Below are 21,150 nucleotides of genomic sequence, written 5' to 3'. Positions count from 1 at the left end.
ACATACAAGTAATTAGAGGAAAAAGGATTTCTCTCTCTTCTGATTGAATGATAATGCAGCCATATTGGTTAGTTATTTTGTAAGGTCATCATAAATCATACAGGTATTGACAAAATTGTAATTAAATGTGTAAATAACTTTGTTTCATTTTTGTTTTCTTATTTCAGATTATAAGAATTGATTGTGAATGGAGTGTTCCCACAACACATTTCACATTCTGGACACTTCAAAATTTCACTTCCACTTCTTTGCATGTGAAGTCCAGATATGGGCGCTATACTATAGAGAATAAAACTATAATCTTAGTACCTCATACAGACATGGTGACTATAAGAGTGTGTTCACAAGACATTACCAATACGATTACAAAACTGAGACAGAAACAAGATGTAGGTACAATTTCGGTAGACTTTAGTCAGTTCCCTACAGGACATTTTTCACTGGCTAAAAGGAGAACCACTGATGCCTTCTTCTTTTTACTTACAATGCTATCCCCAGAAGGTAGAAAAAAATCAGAGAACTCTGTACTTGATTTTGACCAACAGGAAAGGACCAGCTAAATTTAGTTTAGGGAAGAGATGCTGAACTACTCTAACACAATTATCTCCTTAAGCAAGTAAATGTATCGCCACACCTCACTGATAAAGCAACTACCCTGTACCCTATTCGTGACACCAGTGACTTTTGAGTAGTATAGAAATATCATATCAAGAGTTGCAAATACACCTCCTTCATCTTTCCTTAGTATATCTTAAGCATTTCATTGTTTTAGAAATATTTTAAAAGAGCTACTGAGAAAACTATGCGCCAAGATTCATTAATGAGTTCTGTATCAACATGCTAGGAAAAGAGCAACACTAATCCTCAGTTCTCTACAAAACTTGCCAAGGCTACCTGTGGTATAGCTCTTCAGAACTATTCCCTAATGAAGGCTATTCAAATGCTGATAAGCTTATCTTTATTAATTTCAAGGAACAGCTTCCTCTCCCCCCAAATCACCCATTTCCATCCCTTCTACCCCTTTCACAAAACAAGTATGTACATCCAAACACAATATGCCCCATGCATAATATGAACAATTCTCTAGGTAGGATCAATGACTTAAGTATGGAATTTCAAATATTTTAGGAATCATGGGTCCATTGTCACTCTCCTCTTACGAAGTAATTAATAAGAAAAATTCAGCCTGAGGTTTTCACAGATTACAAGGGCTTTTCACAAGAAAAACTACTGCCATGATGACTTCTAAAGATGGTTGGTTGCCCTCATTCAAATTGTATCCACTGTTTTTGAATTCATATGAATTTAAATGCTTCTTTGAATGTTCTGTAAGTGTCTTGGAGAAATGTTAATAACAGTGCTAAAATAAGAATACTATTTTAATGTGTGATTCAAAAACTAAGCATTTATTAGCTGATTTCAGAACATATTAACTTCGATGCTGCAACCAAAACAAAATCCTGGTCTGGTATTTCTTAATTAATCAAAGATTATGTGAAAGAACAAAATAGTGCTTTGCAAACAGATTGCAAAAGAAGGTAGAAAGCATTTCTCTGGAAACATAGGACAAGTTTGCTCTGTTTAAGCAATGTAAACAAAAACCTGGGGGGTACCAATCAGACAGCTAAAAGAGAGCTTGGAAACTATTACATACTTATCACATCTGGCCTAATTATATCTCCTACCAACTCTAGCATTAATAAACATTCATAAGTGGCTAAAGGCCTGTGGGTAATTTATATAATGCATATATGTATAAAAGCCTTTTTTCTCCAGTGAATATATTTACTTCCCAGAGATAAATTTCAAATCACACAACCACAGGATGTAAGCCCCTATCAGATAGTAGAGCAATCTATTTCAAAACAAGCCACACAGACTGAGATCTCCTTTCCATATGTATGAATATTTGGTAGCTATGTAGATGCAAATGTCAGGAAGAGAGCAGCTGTTATTGGGGACAGAGACTTACCAGTACTTGTCAGGAAGTTAACATTTCTCATCACACCTTCTGTGTAAGCTCCTGGCTCGTAACTGTCCATTTCACCTGTGACAATGTGAGCAACTCTTGCGGCCCGTCCTCTGATAGCACCTGCAGCTCGATCTAAATTATCAGCATCCTGGTCTCTCAAGGCTATGATACATTTGTTGACATCTTCTAGGATATGGCTCTCTGTAAGTAAACAGGTCAAATTAGTTTCGTGTTTTTTTTTTTATCACACAAATCTAGCATACTATAATTCATGTTAATTTCTGGTTGTGGATAATGTGCACATTGGGAGTAAAAGACACTGACAACTAAGAAGAAAAAAATACAGATGTGACTTTGATTATACCTTTTTCAATAGCTCATCTTGTAAAACAAAAATTTTGCATTTTTATCAGCAAGTTTTACAGATTGCATCTTATTTTAGATTCTAGTTCCAGTAGGTTAGATTTTAGATTTGAGTGACTTACAGATGGAAATTAAGGAAAGATTCTAGATTGAAACAAAAATAAAATGTATAATGATGGAATACTTAATCCTGATTAAGCACAATACTATGCAGATTATGAAACTCTTAAAAAAATCACCTGCCCTAAATATATAGAAAAATAACTACGGTGTTCCATTCAACTAATGTTCACTGATGTACGATATTTAACACAATTACAGAAATATTATAAATTAGCAAATGATGAAAATGGTGAAATATATAATTTTATACTGTAAAGCAATAACCTCACTACATCTGTGAAAAGACATATATAAAAAGGGCTTTAAAAAGATTGATTGATTTGAAGTAAATGAATCCCAGAGAAATTTGCTCACTCTGAAGAGTATCTCCAGACCTCTTTCTCTCCTTCCTTCTTTGCATGATTAAGGCATGAAGACCGCTGGGAGTTATTACTATAGTCCAACAATGTTTACTTTTTCTATAAAATGATTAATACTCCCGGAATAAAACTAATGAGTGGAGCTGAGTAAATAGGTAGAATATCAACAAGCATGGGCAATGATATTTCTAAGAAATTAAAAGAATACTAAAGAAATGGTTTCTATTTTTATTAAATGAATCCCCACCCCAAATCTTTAAAGACTCTACTACTTCAAAACACACAGAGAAAACAACTACAACAAAAAGGTCTCAGTAATTCCAGAACATATTGTTAACTTCTCCTTCCCCCTCCCCCTCCCCTTCTCCCCCCCTCTCTCCCTCTCCCTCTCCCTGGATTTGCTGACTTTCTGCAGGTAAGCTACACAAGACAGGTATTCATAAAGCTATTTCCTTGCAGAGTCACACCTTCCTCTTATTTTGCAGAGCATAATATCCAAACCATCAAAGAATATGGTCGTTGGTGAACTTCTTAGACCTGATGTCTACTATTCCTCTGCAGGTCCCTCATGCTTTAGTTATATCTATTTTACAATTTTCCAAATCTGCCATGTTTTTTCATGTCTCTGTGCCTGTGGGCATATTAGAACCTTGACCTAGACTGTTCTTTTGGGTTCCTGGACCCAATGTCAACGTGTGTGTGTGTGTGGGGGGGTGCTTCCCCACAACAACAAGCAACTCTCTGTACACCAGCTGGGTGACCTGTAATTCAACTCAATTCTGACACCATCTACCTGGAGATAGCATCAGATTCCACAGGTTAGGGGTTTAGTCCCACAAGACTGCCCCTTCCCACCCCGCTACAGACACCAGTCAAAAGCCTAGATCGTTACTGTGCTTCTGCTACAATTTGAAGGTTCCCCCCTTCTGGACTTCAGACGCTGGTCCAACTTCAGGTTGTTACATATATTTCTGACCAACTAGCTATAAATCAGAGGTTCCCACAACCTCCTTTTTAGGTTTGATTATTTTGCTTAGAGTAGCTCACAGAACTCAGAGAACCATTTTACTTACTAGATTTAACTTTTATAACTCAGGACCAGCCAGATGGAAGAGACGCAGAGGGTAAGGTATGGGGAAAGGCCCAGAGCCCCATGCCCTCTCCAGGCATGCCACTCTCCCCAAATCTCCATGTGCTCACCAACCTAGAAGCTCTCCAAAACCCATCCTTTCGGGATTTTATGGAGGCTTCATTACATAGGCATGATTGATTAAATCACTGGCGGTTGGCAACTGATTCAGCCTCCAGCCCCTCTACCTTTCCCAGAGGTAAAGGGCTGGAACTAAAAGTTCTAATCACATGGTTGGTTGCCCTGTCAACCAGCTCCCATCCTACGGCAGAGGGGGGGGGGGTGGTCCCAAAGTCATCTCATTAACATACAAAAGACAGCTTTATGGCCCTCATCACCCAGTATATTCCAAGGGTTTTAGGAGTTCTGTGCCAGAAGCCGGAAAAGACTAAAGATACACCTCTTATTCTAAATCACAATATCGTAATTGCCAATCCCCTCTCGTCTGCTTGCTCAACTCCTACTATTCTTTTTTTTTTTTTTGGCCATGCCTCATGGCTTGCAGGATCTTAGTTCCCCTACCAGGGACCAAACCCGTACCCCCTGCAGTGAAAGGGCAGAGTCCTAACCACTGGACCACCAGGGAATTCCTTACTATTCTTTTAAGACACTAGTTAAATGTCCTGCCTCAGGAAATCCATGCTGACCTAGAACAAGGCAAACTTTGTTCCAAGTTGTTTGGGGTTCACATAAAATGGTTTGTATGTTTTCATTAGAGCTTCTTTCTGTGTTTTAGTGATATACTAATGAAACTATCTCTCTAGTAGACTAACAAATATATATGAGTGCAGGAATTTTATCTTATTCCTTGAGGTATCTAGCCCTTGGTACAGTACATAGCACCTGTTAGGTTAACCAGAATGTTTGTTGAATGAATGAATGAAGTCTTCCTATAAGATGCACCTGGGAACAGTACATTATTTTGTCTAAATCCTAAATCATGGGTTATGAACATTGGTAGACACATTTCTGTAGCCTTAAAATTAGTCAATTTAAGCCACATTAAGGACAGTAAGTTCATTTGCATGAAAAAGATTAAGTACTGAAAACCTTCATTATAAATTCACTGGAGTTTTAACCTAATTTGTAGCATTCAGTTATGAATGTGTCATTAAGGCCTGTAATAAATCGAGGCACAGTCCCATCTCAACAGAAAGCACATGTGTATCATCATCATCATGTTTCCCTTGGAACTGAAGTACAAGTATAAATGTGGAAGGCGTAGTAATGATCAGTTTTTTAAAAATCCACAGATGTGCCCTTTAATGACACATTAAGAAGCTGTTATTTTCCAAAATATGTTGGTAAGTGTTTTTAAAAGCAAACACAATATATATGCATTCAATGCATGTTTAATCTGTATTCACTAAAGGTGCTTAATTTTAGATTGCAGAGCTGTTTTTCTCAGTTCTGTGAAAGTGAAAAGATATTTAGGAAAGAAAAAACATTGTTCATTTTTGGAAAATTAATTATCTAATAAACTCAGTAATTTCTGTTTAATTAAAGGTGGAATTATAGCTGTCACAAACTGTTTTTTTCCTATGAATTTTTCACTGGAAAAAATACAAAAAATATTCACTAACAATGAATGTTCACTTCTATAAAACAATGATATATACGCTTCACAATTTATTTTATTACTTTAAATGGAGAATAAAATATCCAGTAAGAATTTTTCTGATTCTTTTTTGCTTGGCCTTATAGAAGTTTGTGTGGTTATTGCTTTAGATTGTGCAACACAATCAGAAGCCCTGGTGTTAATTATGTTGAAGAACCATAGAGTTAAGGTCAGATATGGAAATAAAAACCTTACATGAAAATATACAATATAAAAAATAAGGAAAATAAATGACAAGAAGCATATACCCAGCGTTTATCTGAAGCAGCTATATTGAGAATGTCGGAGATGATGACTAAATGATCTTTTGAATTACTAAGATTAAATATAGCGCAGAAGCATTAGGAAAGGTTTGTAAGATTTCCATTATTGTGACACTTCCCCATTATTCTGAATGTTTCACAAAATGCCAGCAACAATTATTTGCATGAAATTCTAAACACAGAGTACCAGAAAAAGAAAAAAAATATTGGGCACCTCCTATATACACAGTAACTAAACATTAAGCTAATGTCTTAAAAACAAGTATTTCTTTATTTAAGGTGAACTTAAGTAGTTAAAAAGGCCTTCATGATAGCTTGAGTTTTTATGTCTAGATATATAAATCCACACCTATAGGAAAGAAATAAAACACCAAATACTTTGCATAAAACTTTCTACTGACATATCTGTTAAGTCTTCGCTGATGGAATGAGTTTACTCATTAGACGCAGAAAAAATCATTAGGAACTCTACCTCCAATTTATTTTTTTTCTCAACTGCACATGTACTTGGATTTAACAATTACATAACTTTTACAATGAGGTTTAAAAGAAAGAAAATATGTTATTATAAAACAAGTACACTTGGAAAACAGTTGACCGTTGAACAATGCTGGCGCTAACTCGTGTATAACTTCTGTCAATAGTTGGCCCTCAGTAACCCCAGTTCCTCTGCAGATTCAACTAACCATGGACGGTGTAGTACTATGATATTTACTGTTGAAAAATATCCTCATGAAAGTGGACCTGCGCAGTTCAAACCCATGTTGTTCAAGGGTCAACTGTAGTATGTTTTGAAGGATTGATTGAAGATTTGTCTTAATCGTTTCAAAGTGTCAGCTTAACATTTGATTTGGGGTGAGGGGTGAAATGTCCTAGTATTACTGCAAATCCTGAAGTGCATTATTTTAAGAGCAGAGAATAGCTGAATGACTAGCAATTACTGTCACTCACTTTATAGCTATCCTGAGAGGCAAAGGATGATTTTTATTATGCTGGAAAACAGTAATAAAGAGGGCAATAAAGGAACTGATCTTAGACTGCAGGACATTTCATTTGTTGCAAACTTCTGTGGGTGGCTCCATCTTCAGTCATCGCAGCAAGTGTAGCACAAGAAGATTTTGAAATATATTTTAATTTTTTTTCGACGATTTTTTTCTTAATTCTTCAGTTTTCTACAATTAAAGCTAGAACTTGCCTCAGGGAAAGTAGAAAACATACAAAGCAGAATTTTATAAATCCATAACCCAAAGAACAGACCTAAAGTAGAAGGACATTTTATTTGCAAAAGCCACACTTAAAGTTGCTTTCTTTTAATTCCCAAAGCTGGGCTTTGAATACATCAATGGCAAAGCCTGAAGAGGTTTATGCTATAATCCATTGAATGGGGAATAATCTACCACCAACTGTTTCCTCCTCTGATATCTGCATATGTAAAACAAAATTCTAAGGAGGAAAGGAGAAGAGAGAAAAGAATCTTTTTCTAAAGAGGAAATTTTTCCTAAAGAGACTGAATTATAAGCCAAAAGAGTTTGAGTTTCTTAAATTGGCAAGATTAAGTTTAGCAACCCATTGTATATGAGCTCAGAGATTTAACTAAGTATAAGAAAATGTTTCAATTTTGCACACCTGAATCTCTACCTGTAAATTTAAAATTCATTACACAGGCCACAGTAATTTTTCTCCTTCACTCCCCCGCCCAAAAAAAGAAGCTATAAAGCCAATGGAATACACCAGTATATAAGTTAATTGTTGTTTATGTATCTACTTAAAGGTGGCCAAAATTTTTTTAGTAAGAATTTGATCATGATGATTGTTCTCCAAATTAACTAATATCCTGCATAAATATCTAGGCAAATACTATTCTGAGAATAAAGAACATGTATATAGCTAAATGTAAAACTTTTTGAAATTTCGTATCCCTTTTCTACATCCTTAGAACCTTTCCTCTGTCTCCTTTCCTGAACCTAAGTATTGCTATGTGTTAGAAAATGTAGATGATGTAAAAGATAAAGGTAAATCCCCTTCTGTAAAAGGTTTAAAAGCTAGAAACCAGAAAGAATTTTCTTTTTAAAAATTAAAAAGAAATTATTGAAGTATAGTTGATGTAAAATATTAATATTATATAGGTGTACAATATAGTGATTCACAATTTTTAAAGGTTATGCTCCATTTATAGTTATTATAAAATATTGGTAAGAATTACTTTCTTTCATTATCTTTTATTCTTCCCAAAATACGATAGTCAAAATTATCTCATCATTTTAACGAAGTTTTGTTAACCTTTATCACAAAAGTTTGCCTAGTTTCTCTGCACTATAAGCTATTTATTCTTCATTGGACTTTAACCAGCTCAAACTTACTTGACCCACTTCTGACAATAATCAAAAGAAAAATAAAGATTGCTATTCCCAAACTAGTTCTTTACCAAACTACACTTAAAGGAATTCTGCAGTACTTATGCAGACACAGTTCTATAGAAATAAACACACACACACACACACACACACACACACACACACACACAAAGTCACTGAAGTCTTCATATTTCTTTTCATAAGTCTCAAGTAGGCTCTTACAACAGTTTTCTCTGTGAAGTAAAGAAATTTATCAAAAGCTTAGAAATAGGCAAAAGGTACTATTGCTTGTTCCTTCAGTGCCCTCCTGGGCAGACATTGTGAACCAAGCCTACCTGGCAGATATCTAATTCTCCAGCAGTGTGTATCTTTTTACCACCTGCTATTTACTATTGGTTAGGATGTTTTACAATTCTGTAGGGGTTTTACAGTTCTGATGCTCATTCAGTTCTGATGCTCATTCAGTTCTGATGCTCATTGTAATGATGCTCATTACAATTCTGTAGGGGTTTTACAGTTCTAGATGCTCATTTTGTTAAAAGGGATAGCTGGGTAAATAATTCTTGTCACACCGGAATGCAAATAAATTTTTATCTGAGATGGGAATAATTTTTATAGAAAACATAATACTGAAGGTTACATTTTTACCGTTCTACAGGACCATCAACCAGTTTTTTTTCTAAGTTAGAATTTTATTTAACCATTCTTTCTTTATCCAGTTTTCCTTAAACAAGTATTATCATCTTGGTGTCTCTCAATAGTGAATTTTTGACAGCTGTTCACTTTAAATTTGTAAAAGTCTTGCTTTCAGCTTCAGAAAATTATTCTTTGACTGTGTGTTTTGTCTTGAAAGCTACTAACTTTTCAAGTATTTTTTCTACCCATGGGGAAAAAATGTAAAGGATAAATTACATGTGGAATCACAGACCTACATGTAAAGTGCAAAACTTTAAAGCTCCTAGGAGAAAATCTAGGTAGCCTTGAATTTGGAAATGACTTTTTAAATACAACACTGAAAGTATAAAAAATGAAAGGAAATATTAACAAATTGGACTTCATAAAAATTTAAAACTTCTGCTCTGTGAAAGGCACTGTTTGTTAAGAGAATGAAAAGGCAAGCACAGATCAGAAAAAAATATTTGCAAAATATATTTGCAAAAGGACTGGTATCTAAAATCTACAAAGAATTCTTAAAATTCAACAATAAAAATTAAAAAGTCTATAAATATTAGCAAAAGATCTAACAAAGACACCCAAACAAAGAAGACATATAAATGAAAAGTAAGCATATGAAAGGACACTTAACATCACGTATCATCAGGGAACTGCAATTAAAACAACAATGAGATACCACTACACACCTATTAGAATGGCCAAAATTCAGAACCCTGAGAATACCAAGTACTGAGGAGAATACAAAGCAACAGGAACTCTCATTCATTGCTGGTGGAAATGCAAAATGGTACAGCCACTCTGAAAGACAATTTGTCAGTTTCTTATAAAACCAAACATGCTCTTACCATGTGACCCAGCAATTGTGCTACTTGGTATTTACCCAAATGAGGTGAAAACTTACATCTACACAAAAACTTCACATGAACATTTACTGAAGCTTGGCTTATAATTACCAAAACTTGGAAGTAACCAAGATATCCTTCAACAGGAGAATGGATAAACAAACTGTTATACATCAATACAATGGAATATTATACAGCAATGGAAATAAATTCACTATCAAGCTATAAAAAGACATGGAGGAAATTTAAATACATATTGATAATAAATTAAGCCAATATGAAAAGGTTACATACTGCAGTATTCCAACTATATGACATTTTGGAAAAGGCAAAACTATGGACACAGTAAAAAAAACATCAATGGTTGCCAGGGATTCAGGGGTAAAAAGGGAGGAATGAATAGATGTAACACAGGGGATTTTCAGCATAGTGACACTATTCTGTATGATACTGTCATGATGGATGCATGTCATTATTACATTTGTAAAAGCCATAGAATTTAAAACACATAGTGAATCCTAATGTAAACTGCAGAAGGTAGTTAATGAATCAATATTGGTTCATCAATTACAACAGCAAAGAAGATTCTTGAAACATTCACTACTCAGTGCCAAGTCCACTTGAGACCTTTAACAAGCACTGTGTTCAGTTTCTAAACTGGAAGAAAACTGATAATGTTCAATCTTACATATTCAATAACATTGATTATTTACAGATATCTATAATTAATGTGATAGGAATTTTGAACATTCTTCAATTTTCCAAGAATATAATTAAGAAAAAGTTTGATCCTTTCCCCAACTCTTTCCTAGCTTTTACACAGTAACATCTCTGATCGTCAATTTGCTTGAGTTTTTTTTTTTAATAAATCATCATATTAGGGGATATTATTATTTATTTATTTATTTATGGCTGTGTTGGGTCTTCGTTTCTGTGCGAGGGCTTTCTCTAGTTGCAGCAAGCGGGGGCCACTCTTCATCGCGGTGCGTGGGCCTCTCACTCTCGCGGCCTCTCTTGTTGCGGAGCACAGGCTCCAGATGCGCAGGCTCAGTAGTTGTGTTTCACGGGCCTAGTTGCTCCGCGGCATGTGGGATCTTCCCAGACCAGGGCTCGAACCCATGTCCCCTGCATTGGTAGGCAGATTCTCAACCACTGTGCCACCAGGGAAGCCCTTGAGTTTTTAACAAATAATTTTGGAATGCCTGTTTTCCATAATGTGCATATCATAATCAACATATATGCACATTATTTCATTAAATTCTTATAACATTCCTAAGAGATAGGTCTCTTACCTATCATTTTTTTTCAAAACAGAATGAACTTTGTTTTTAAGGGAAGTTTTACATTCACAGCAAAATTGAGCAGAAAGTACAAAGGTTCCCACTTACCCACTCATGCACAGCCTCCCCATTATCAACATCCCCAACCAGAGTAGTACATTTTTTTACTGTCCATGAAGCTACACTGACACAATATTATCACCCAAAGTTTAATACATTAGAGTTCACTCTTGCTATTTTACATTCTTTGGGTTTGAACAAAGGTATAATGACATATATCCACCATCGTAGTATCAGAACAGAACAGCTGCAGTGCCCTAGAAGTCCTCTGTGCTCTGCCTATTTATTTATCCCCCATGTAACCCCTGGCAACCACTGGCCTTTTCACTGTCTCCACAGTTTTGCATTTTTCAGAATGTCATGTAATTGGAATCATACGGTATGTATCTCTTTCAGATTGGCTTCTTTCATTCAGTACTATGCGTTTACGTTTCCTCCATGGCTTGTTGGCTTATTTCATTTTAGCACTGGATGATATTCCATTGTGTGGATGTACCACAGTTTATTTATTCATTTACCTACTGAAGGACATCTTGCTTGTGTGCAGATTTTGGCAATTATGAATAAAGCTGCTATAAACATCTATGTGCATGTTTTCGTACGGATGTAACTTTTCATTTTATTTTGGTAAATACCAAGGAGTGTGGTGATTGTTAGGTTTTATGTTAAGAGTATGCTTAGGGTTTTTTTTTTTTTTTTAATTTTTATTGGAATATAGTTGCTTTACAATGCTGTGTTAGTTTCTACTGTACAGCAAATGAATCAGCTATATGTATACATATATCACCCTTTTTTTTTGGATTTTCTTCCCATTTAGGTCACCACAGAGCACTGAGTAGCATTCTCTGTGCTGTACAGTAGGTTCTCATTAGTTATCTATTTTATACATAGTATCAATAGTGTATGTATGTCAATCCCAATCTCCCAATTCATCCCACCTCCCCTTCCCCCTCGGCATCCATACGTTTGTTTAGCTTTGTTAGAAACTGCCAAACTGCCTTCCGAAGTAGCTGTATCATCTTACCTATCAGTTTTAAAGATGAAGAAATAAGGCTTTGAGCAGAAATGTATAATTCCAAAATTCATAGTTACAGCAATTGAGGCATAGCTTGAAATCAAGTTTATCCCACCTACTAAGGTCCTAGAAATGCTAAGGTCTCATCTGGCTTTAAAATATGGTTATTCTATAATTATATTATTCAGCTACCCCAAATGTACAATGGGAAGGAGAAATTATAGGTCTAAAATATTTTCTAAATTTTATGAAATGGTGCAAAAGATTGTTTATAATATTATGTACCTGAATGCATTATAAGTTTTCACATTAATTTTAACTGAGCATGAAATACCATCTAAGCATACTTAGAGGGAGAGTTTTTTTTGTTGTTGTTGTTGTTTTGTTTTTGCGGTACGCGGGCCTCTCATTGTTGTGGCCTCTCCCGTTGCGGAGCACAGGCTCCGGACGTGCAGGCTCAGCGGCCATGGCTCACGGGCCCAGCCGCTCCGCGGCATGTGGGATCTTCCCAGACCGGGGCACGAACCCACGTCCCCTGCATCAGCAGGCGGACTCTCAACCACTGCGCCACCAGGGAAGCCCTATTTATTTATTTTTTTGTAAAATACTACTATATGTCATAATACATAAGTTTCATCATTTTAATGATTACCATTTCAAATTATACTCTATCTTTAATTAACAGTGTTATTAAAGAGTGCACCTCAATAGGTAACATTTAGATGACTAAGCACACACCAGTTGTTAAGAGCTATATATTGCTAAGGTAAATACATGCCTGATGCCCCCTAATATCAAGAACTAATATCATTAGTTCTTCCAGGATTATTTTTCCTCTCTCTCAACTTTCTGCCTGAAAACTAGTAGTAATTGTAAAGTGGTATTTTTAAAAATTCATTTATTCAATGAGTATTTACAGAGTTCCTACCACTAGATATATTGCCGGGTAAAGGAGATGACAAGATATAAATAACTCAGTCTTTGCTTCAAAAGAACTCACAGTCTAATGCCAGAAAAGAGCACCTAAATTAACTACAAGAAATGTGATTAGTGTCATACTATACATGGGGAAGAGCGTGGCTAAACCATTTCCTTTTCCTACAGTGCACTGCCTCTTTCTATGTTTGTACATCGTTGCATTACATACCATAGATTGTTCCATTAAGATCAGATTGATCCAGCGAGTATGTCTTGGTCTTTTTTAAGTTCATTGTGTATTTACATGTTCCTTGATGACTGTGAAAGTAGGGGTGTAGTAATTTTCCTATCAAAATGATATGTATATGATCAATAGTCTCTAATGGCTCTAACTATGAGAGTTTGAAGACAAGTAACTGATGTTCTGTCCTATTAATTGCTAGCGTGATACCTGTATAAAAACTGAAGAATTATTTAAAAGGTATTTTAGTGGGAGAGTTTTATGTTATATAACCAATTTATAAATATTATTTCATTAGCTCATTTATTGTTAACATCTTTTTTTTTCTTTGCACATTTTAATTGTTTTTAGGTGCTCCTTTTATAACTTGTTAAGTACAATCCATGTCCTTTGTGTGTGGACATCTTAGTTCAGCTTAGATTCAATACAGGAAAAGACAGGCATGGAAATTTTAAAACTTCCTATTTAAAGATCAAAAAAAATTAGTTCTTTTTTTTTTCCCCAATTCTGTGCTTAAGAACAAGTTTTTGCATCATACAGAAACTTCCAAAGTAAAAATTGGCACGAATAGCAGTCCTGTCCAGCAATTACAACAACTGCATTGGACCAGTACAACCTATCTACAAAATACTGCAGTTAAAAGAAATTTCTGCCAAGATTCAAACATGATGAAAGACAGTAGCACGTGACACAAACATTCATATACTAAAGATCACAGTAGGGGAAGCTAGTGGAGGTACTGTAATGAGGCTGATGATAATAAAATGAGGAAGAAAAGTAATATGACAGCAAAAACTGCTGATAGTAAGAAGAGGTAAGCTGCTAAAATGACTCCTAAAAATGTGAAACAAACAGGTTGTGGGTTTTTTTTTGATGCTATGTCTACATAAAAAGCAGAAAAATATAATCTTTGTTCAAGATCTTAAACAAAGATATGAAACTTCTAAAAAAAGTGCAAACAGCCCAGTTGGCCTACAACAGCTTATTCTTTCAGTTTTAAACCTCTACTGTCAGACCATCTAATCAAACCATCTTGAACCAATTCAGTGTTATTATCTCAGCAACCTTGCCTGGAAGGTCATACCTCCCATTTAAGCATCTGCGCATGAAGCCAAAATGCAGAATTTCTTTGCTCATTACTCTGCCATACCATAGATCTATGCCATCATCTGAAGAAAATTGTCACCTACTGCTGAAAAACCTCTGGGATATTCTGCATCCGAAATCAGGGACTACCATCATTCTGAAAAGACAACAACGTACAACAAAACATAGGGCAGCAATAAGACACAGAGGCATTAAAGCACAAATAATTTATGTGGCCTTATTGTCAGAGTCCTAGATGATAATTTTGGCTCTTCTACTTACTAGTTCTATAAACTTAGAAAAAACAATATCCCTAAGCCTTAGTTTCTTCATTAATAAAATGGAATGAATAAGATTAACAATCTCTGAGACTGTTGTTAAGATTAACTAAAAATATACATAAAGAACATAGTACATGGCATCTAGTAAGCAACCAAATACAGTTTACCCTTAAACAATATCAGTTCGAACTGTATAGGTCCACTTATATATGTATTTTTTTCAATAAATAGTAATACGAGACTATACAATCTGTGGTTGTGGAACCTCAGCTACAGAGGGAGGGGGAAGACCACTGTAAAACTATACGTGGATTTTCAATTGCACAGGGGTTGGCAACCCTAACCCCAAATTGTTCAAGGGTTAACTGTATTATTTAATGTTTGTACTTTGATTTTACTCTTGTAAATCAGTCCCATTCCTAAATTAGTCCTTTTATGTTTCTAGTGGTAAATAGAACTCAAACTATCCATTCACTTACCTAATTTTTTCACTCAATTTTATGTAAGCAAAAGGTATTTCTTATTATTATCCTTTAACATCCATTTAAATAAAACTTGTATATATTTAATATGTACAACATGATGATTTCATATAGAGTGAAATGATTACTATGGTCAAGCTAATTAACATATCTCCTCACATAGTTATCATCTTTTTGTGTGTGATGAAAGTACCTGAAATCAATTATTTTAGCATCTTTCCAGTGTTCAAGACAGTATTGTTAAATACAGTCATCATACCTGTACTTTAGATCTTTAGACTTATTCATTCAATATAACTGCAACTTTGTACTCTTTACAAAGTACATCTTCCCATTTACCCCATCTCACCAGCTCCTGGTAACCAGTATTCTCCACATTTGAGTTCAACTTAAAAAAAAAATTATATTCCACATATAAGTGATAGTAGGCAGTATTTGCCTTTCTGTCTGGCTTAATTCACTTAGTATAATGTCCTCCAGGTTCATCCATGTTTTCACAAATGGCAGGATTTTCTCCTGTCTCATGGCTGAATAAATGTTGTGTGTATATATATATATATATATATATATATATAGTTGTATATATGCTGTATATATGTATAACTGTTGTATATATGTATAAATGTTGTGTATATATATATATACCACATCTTCTTTATCCATTCATTTGTTCACCCGCACTTACGTTGTTCCCATACCTTGGCTCTCGTGAATAATGCTGCAATGAACATGGGAGAACAGATACCTCTCTGAGATCCTGATTTCATTTCCTTTGGATATATACCCAGGAGTGGGATTGCTGGATCATATGGTAGTTCTATCTTTAATTTTTTGAGGAATCGCCATACTGGTTTTCTTAATGGCCATACCAATTTACATTTCCACCAACAGCGTGCAAGGGTCCCTTTTCTCCACTTCCTCGCCAACACTTATCTTTTGTCTTTTTTGATGACAGCCATTTTAACAAGTCTGAGGTAATATTTCACTGTTGTTTTGATTTGCATTTCCCTTATGATTAGTAGTGTTGATAATCTTCTCATACATCACTTGGCCATTTGTATGTCTTTTTTTTGAGAAATGTCTACTCAAGTCCTTTGCCCATTTCAAAATATGGTTATTGGTTTTCTTGTTATTTAGTTGTTTGTGTCCCTTATATATTTTGAATATTAATCCCTTCCCTGATCAGATATATGTTTTTTTTTGTTTTTTTGCTGTACGCGGGCCTCTCACTGTTGTGGCCTCTCCCGTTGTGGAGCACAGGCTCCAGACGCGCAGGCTCAGCGGCCATGGCTCACAGGCCCAGCCGTTCTGCGGCATGTGGGATCTTCCCGGACTAGGGCACGAACCCGCGTCCCCTGCATTGGCAGGCGGACTCTCAACCACTGCGCCACCAGGGAAGCCCCAGATATATGTTTTGTAAATATTTTCTACCATTTAGCAGACTGTCTCTTCACTCTGTTGATTGTTTCCTTTGTTGCGAAGAAAATTTTTAGTTTGCAATCCCATATGTCTAGTTTTGCTTTTGCTGCCTGTGATTTTCGGTTCATAATCAAAAAATCATTGCCCATACCAATGTCAAAAAGGCTTTTCCCTATTCAAGAAGCTTTTTCCCTATCATCATTTACTTATTGAGTAAATGAGGGAAAAACACTCAAAATGGAAAACTCTCAATGTACATATTATCACTACTCAGTTTGGAAGTACATTTAACGAGGCAATTAAAACACTTCTGAACAAAAGAGTAACTGATTTCATCTCACATGAGCCTGGAGTACCTCAGGTATAATTCATGTGATTAACAGAATGGCTGTTATCATTTCATACTATATTTAATGTTACTGATAATTCAGGGAACATAAGAAGGTAATCACCAATCCAAGAGGTACATAGCTTTAAAGAGAACATACTGAATTTAATTATTTGAATTTTTGATTATCAAAACTATTGATTAGATGCATATAGCTTATTAATGGTCTGGCTGTTCATATCTCTCTTTACTTGTTTGTTTCCCTGTTAGACTATGAGCTCCTCGAGGAAAAAACACTGCTTCTTCCTCATTTATTGAAGCTTCAGAACCAAGATTGGTGTCAAAAATATAATAAACACTCAATAAAACTTGTTAAAATGAACACTGTACATTGGTATTTTCTTACATTCTTTATTAATTTACAAATTATATTGTTTATTCATATGTTAATATATCAACAATAACAGACTTGAAATATTATTTGCAAGACAGGTACTGTATAATATTTTATTCATCTACTTAACACATTATTTACTGGATTTCTATTATGCACTGGGCACTCTGCTAATTTTAAGGTAAACGGTAATTATATTTTTCAAAAGTCTTGGCTGTCTTGACTTGGTTTCAGTCCTTGCTACACAGCTCTAGCTTAGACCTAATCAAACTTTTTGATAGAATGTTCCACATGAAAACCTAGGGTTGTGATGTTGAATTAGGTAATTTATATTAAACGATTTGTCTGGTGTTTGGCGCATAATATATACTTAATAAATCATAGCGTTATTATTTCAATTAATCAAGGAATTACTTAAAAAGAAGTATCTAGTGAGATGATCTCTAAATGAATTTTTATTAATTAACTTTAAACAGTTTGTCTAATTTCAAGTGTTTGCTACTTATTTTGCCCCCTCAAGGAGGTGATAATGTCTCTCCAGCCATGAAGAGTGTTTCTGAGCTATATTAGATTGACCCTCACTAATGCTCTTGCAACCATTTGTGTCCAGTGTTCTTCTCTTTACATATGAGTGATGAAGGAATTCCTACACATTACACAACTCAAAACCATATAGATACCTCTGGGACACTTTCTTTGGAACCACCACCCTTCTCTGCGTAACACTACTATCACATTTCTTATTCTTTCACTGCACTCTACATTTGAGTAGTACATTAAAATGTACTGGACCCAGATGACCTGTGTTCCTGCCTTGTGCCACACTGGCTTGCAAGGTTGTTATTTTTCTTGGCAAGTTATCTCTTAAAACAGGCTTCAGACTAAACCCTCTGTCTTTCTAATTTGTACAAACTCTCTTCTGGTCAGAATATTGGTGACTGGATTTGTTACACCTGTTCCTTTTAGCCATACTAACCACCAGGTCTGTGTTGGTCACATATTGAAAGCAGCATCTTTATAGACTGACTTTTCTGCCTAAATAGACATTTTAACCTTTTAGCTTTTACTACACAGTAGAATGAGACATTTATCCACCATCATGATTTGGGGAGGCAAAGAAACATTTTTTCTGCAAGTGTTATCTACAGTATCATCTCTCCATGAAGAACAAGAAAAGGACACTATCTAATGGCAGCTAATCTAAATAGGAAAGAAACTGAGAACATACGAGAATCATTTTGAGGAATGTTTTCCAACTATATGCATCCTCCTGACCCCCAAAGAAGGCCTGCCTCCCCTTTTGAGGGTCAGCATTTAGAATAGACAGGAGTGGGCTTCCCTGGGGGCTCAGTGGCTGAGAGTCTGCCTGCCGATGCAGGGGACACGGGTTTGTGCCCCAGTCCAGGAAGATCCCACATGCTGCGGAGCAGCTGGGCCTGTGAGCCATGGCCGCTGAGCCTGCGCGTCCGGAGCCTGTGCTCCGCAACGGGAGAGGCCACAACGGTGAGAGGTCTGCGTACCAGAAAAAAAAAAAAAAAAAAAAGAATAGACAGGAATTATGACCCATTGGTGTGATGCAGAGGTAATGATTGAGATGCTTTAATCCTTCATTTCTTCATCTTTAGTCACTCTCCTTCATTAAGACAGAGAATGAGAATGGAATACAAAATACTGTGGGGCTTTTATCTCCATTGAAGGGTATTTTCCTCTCCACCATCTACTTTATATGTGAGATCTATAAGCTTTGTTGTACGGATTTCCAGTGTGACAGGGAAAAAGTCAATAATAATGTGACTTTGTTTTCTGTATCAATCTTCAGATATTTAAACCTGAAACTGTATAAAGAAAAGCCATTACAGTTATAATAAAACCCTACTCGTATGTTTAAGGTATATATGTGTATACAAGTAAACACAAGTACAAGTACTTGTATGTACAGATACATACATATATACAAGGAACAAGTACATACAATATACTGGTATGTGTATTGTTTGTAAATTAGAATTTCCTTTAATTGTCCAAAGAACACAAATAAATAATTACTATTATTACCCTCATTCTTACCAAAGAAACAAAGGCAAACAGTAATCAAATGGTTTATTCCAAGTTCAAATACTGATAAGTGGTAGAGCTGGGATTGACCCCAGGAAGTTCACATCAAGAGCTTTTGCTCTAAATCACTTCTTGATGCTGTTACTTTAGTATAATTATGTTATTAAAAGTAATATATACGTAAGTTTTCCATGCCAATTCAACGAAATAAGCATTCATCTCTGTCACAGAAAATGTAGATTGTGTTGATATGCATTACTTTCTTGAGGTTTAAAAGCTTTCAGAATAAAATTTTCTTTCCAAGGACTTTACCTAGAACTCATTAAATTGTTGTTTTGTTAAACAGCTATGAATTTGCTCTTTAGGGGCCCTTCTGATAGTAATGAATGTCTGTCATCTGACTTTCCAAGAACATCAAACACCTACTAGCAGATTTATGTGAGAGTGGAAAACATCCAATTACTTTCAGCGAATGCTTTCTTAAAAGGGCATGCATTCTAACTATACAGGGAATTTAAACAACTGTGCTTAAAACATAGAAAACAGGAAAGGAAGATTTGAGTCAATTCATCATTTTTATTGGGTACTCTCAACCCTACCCAAAGCACACCTAAAAACCACATTTCAGTGGCATTTACTACTACTTCCCCGCTCCATTTTTAAAGCAGCCTGTGCACATATCAAATGGATGGACTTATATATCACATAATGTAGGAGGAATACTTAGCATCAATAATAAGAAGAATTAAAGATATTCTTTGAACATTGCTGCTTTTTAGATCACTCCTAATATCTGATTATTCCTTCTTTCTCTTATTTCTTTAATTAGCTGTGGCTCTGATACTAGGCATACATTTATTGGAAGCCAGAAGACCACTCTTAACAACTTGCAGATATTCAAAGATGTTTTCACTCATTATTTACAGTTCTACTTTAACATTTTCAAATTACTTTCTAATAAATTTCCAATTGTATATCTTTCTCACTTTTCAAAGGGTGGTTTCTTCCTCCCTCAAATGTAAAATTATAGTTCATTCAACCATTTCTTTCTCTTGATAAAGTACATGTTATCTTTTAGTCTCAAATTAGAAGCTCCACCACACACAACAGAGGAAGCCCCCAGATCATTCTTATTGGCACAAAGGACCAGAAAAGACTGTGAAGTGAACAAAGATTCACTTCAATGTCCTTCTTTCTTTATGTCACTTTCTAATGTATCTTCTTCCAAAACCCAAATTTTAATTGTTCTTAAGCTCTCCAAAATATACCACCTAGGCCTGCCACAGAGATCTCCTTGATATATAAATATCCCTCCCACTCCCTATGTATTCTTTCAATAATACTCCTATTCTTTAGTAAAAATGACCTTGGCAATCAACGTTTGGATTAAAGAAATTCAAACTAAAATGTCAATGACTGTAATTCAGATGTTTAAAGAGTACATTAAACCTTTTAAAAGAACAGTGTGGTAAACTCACTGAAAATGAATGTGTAATTCGCAGACTGGAATGGGGAGATATTTTTCAATCACAGAGTTATCCTCACTACTCCTTATCTATATAAGCAAGCCACAAACACACATATCTCACACTGCTGACACATCAGAACAGACACTGCCAATGGACTTCTGACCCTAAAGTGGAAACAGAATATACAAAATAACCTCAGAATTCCTTGGCATCTCTATTTTGCTAATGAGCACATTATTCTAACATTATTCCGAAACAAAGTTATGGAATTTCTGGCACTATTTCATCAACCTAATTATGACTGTATCAAATTTACTTCTATTGACATTTTCTGGGTATTCTGTGCGTCTCTTATGTACCAGATAGTTAGCTTGTATCTAGAAACATGGTTAATGAGTGGCTTCAAATGGGAAAGCCCCGGGAA

The 21,150-nt window shown here is 35.3% G+C and overlaps 1 protein-coding gene across 13 annotated transcripts in view; it reads right to left on the bottom strand.

Annotated features, from left to right (window-relative positions):
• Positions 1-21,150, bottom strand: part of CTNNA3 (catenin alpha 3) — a 1,677,393-nt gene that overhangs the window by 389,209 nt on the left and 1,267,034 nt on the right. For all 13 annotated transcript variants that reach the window (XM_079899786.1, XM_079899790.1, XM_079899787.1 and 10 more), the window contains one exon: positions 1,973-2,173. In XM_079899786.1, coding sequence (XP_079755912.1) covers positions 1,973-2,173 — 201 coding nt within the window. The remainder of the gene's footprint in view (positions 1-1,972; positions 2,174-21,150) is intronic.

This window comes from Stenella coeruleoalba (genome assembly GCF_951394435.1).
Source record: "Stenella coeruleoalba genome assembly, chromosome: 16".
Lineage (NCBI taxonomy): Eukaryota > Metazoa > Chordata > Mammalia > Artiodactyla > Delphinidae > Stenella > Stenella coeruleoalba.
This window is presented reverse-complemented; position numbering and strand designations above follow the sequence as displayed.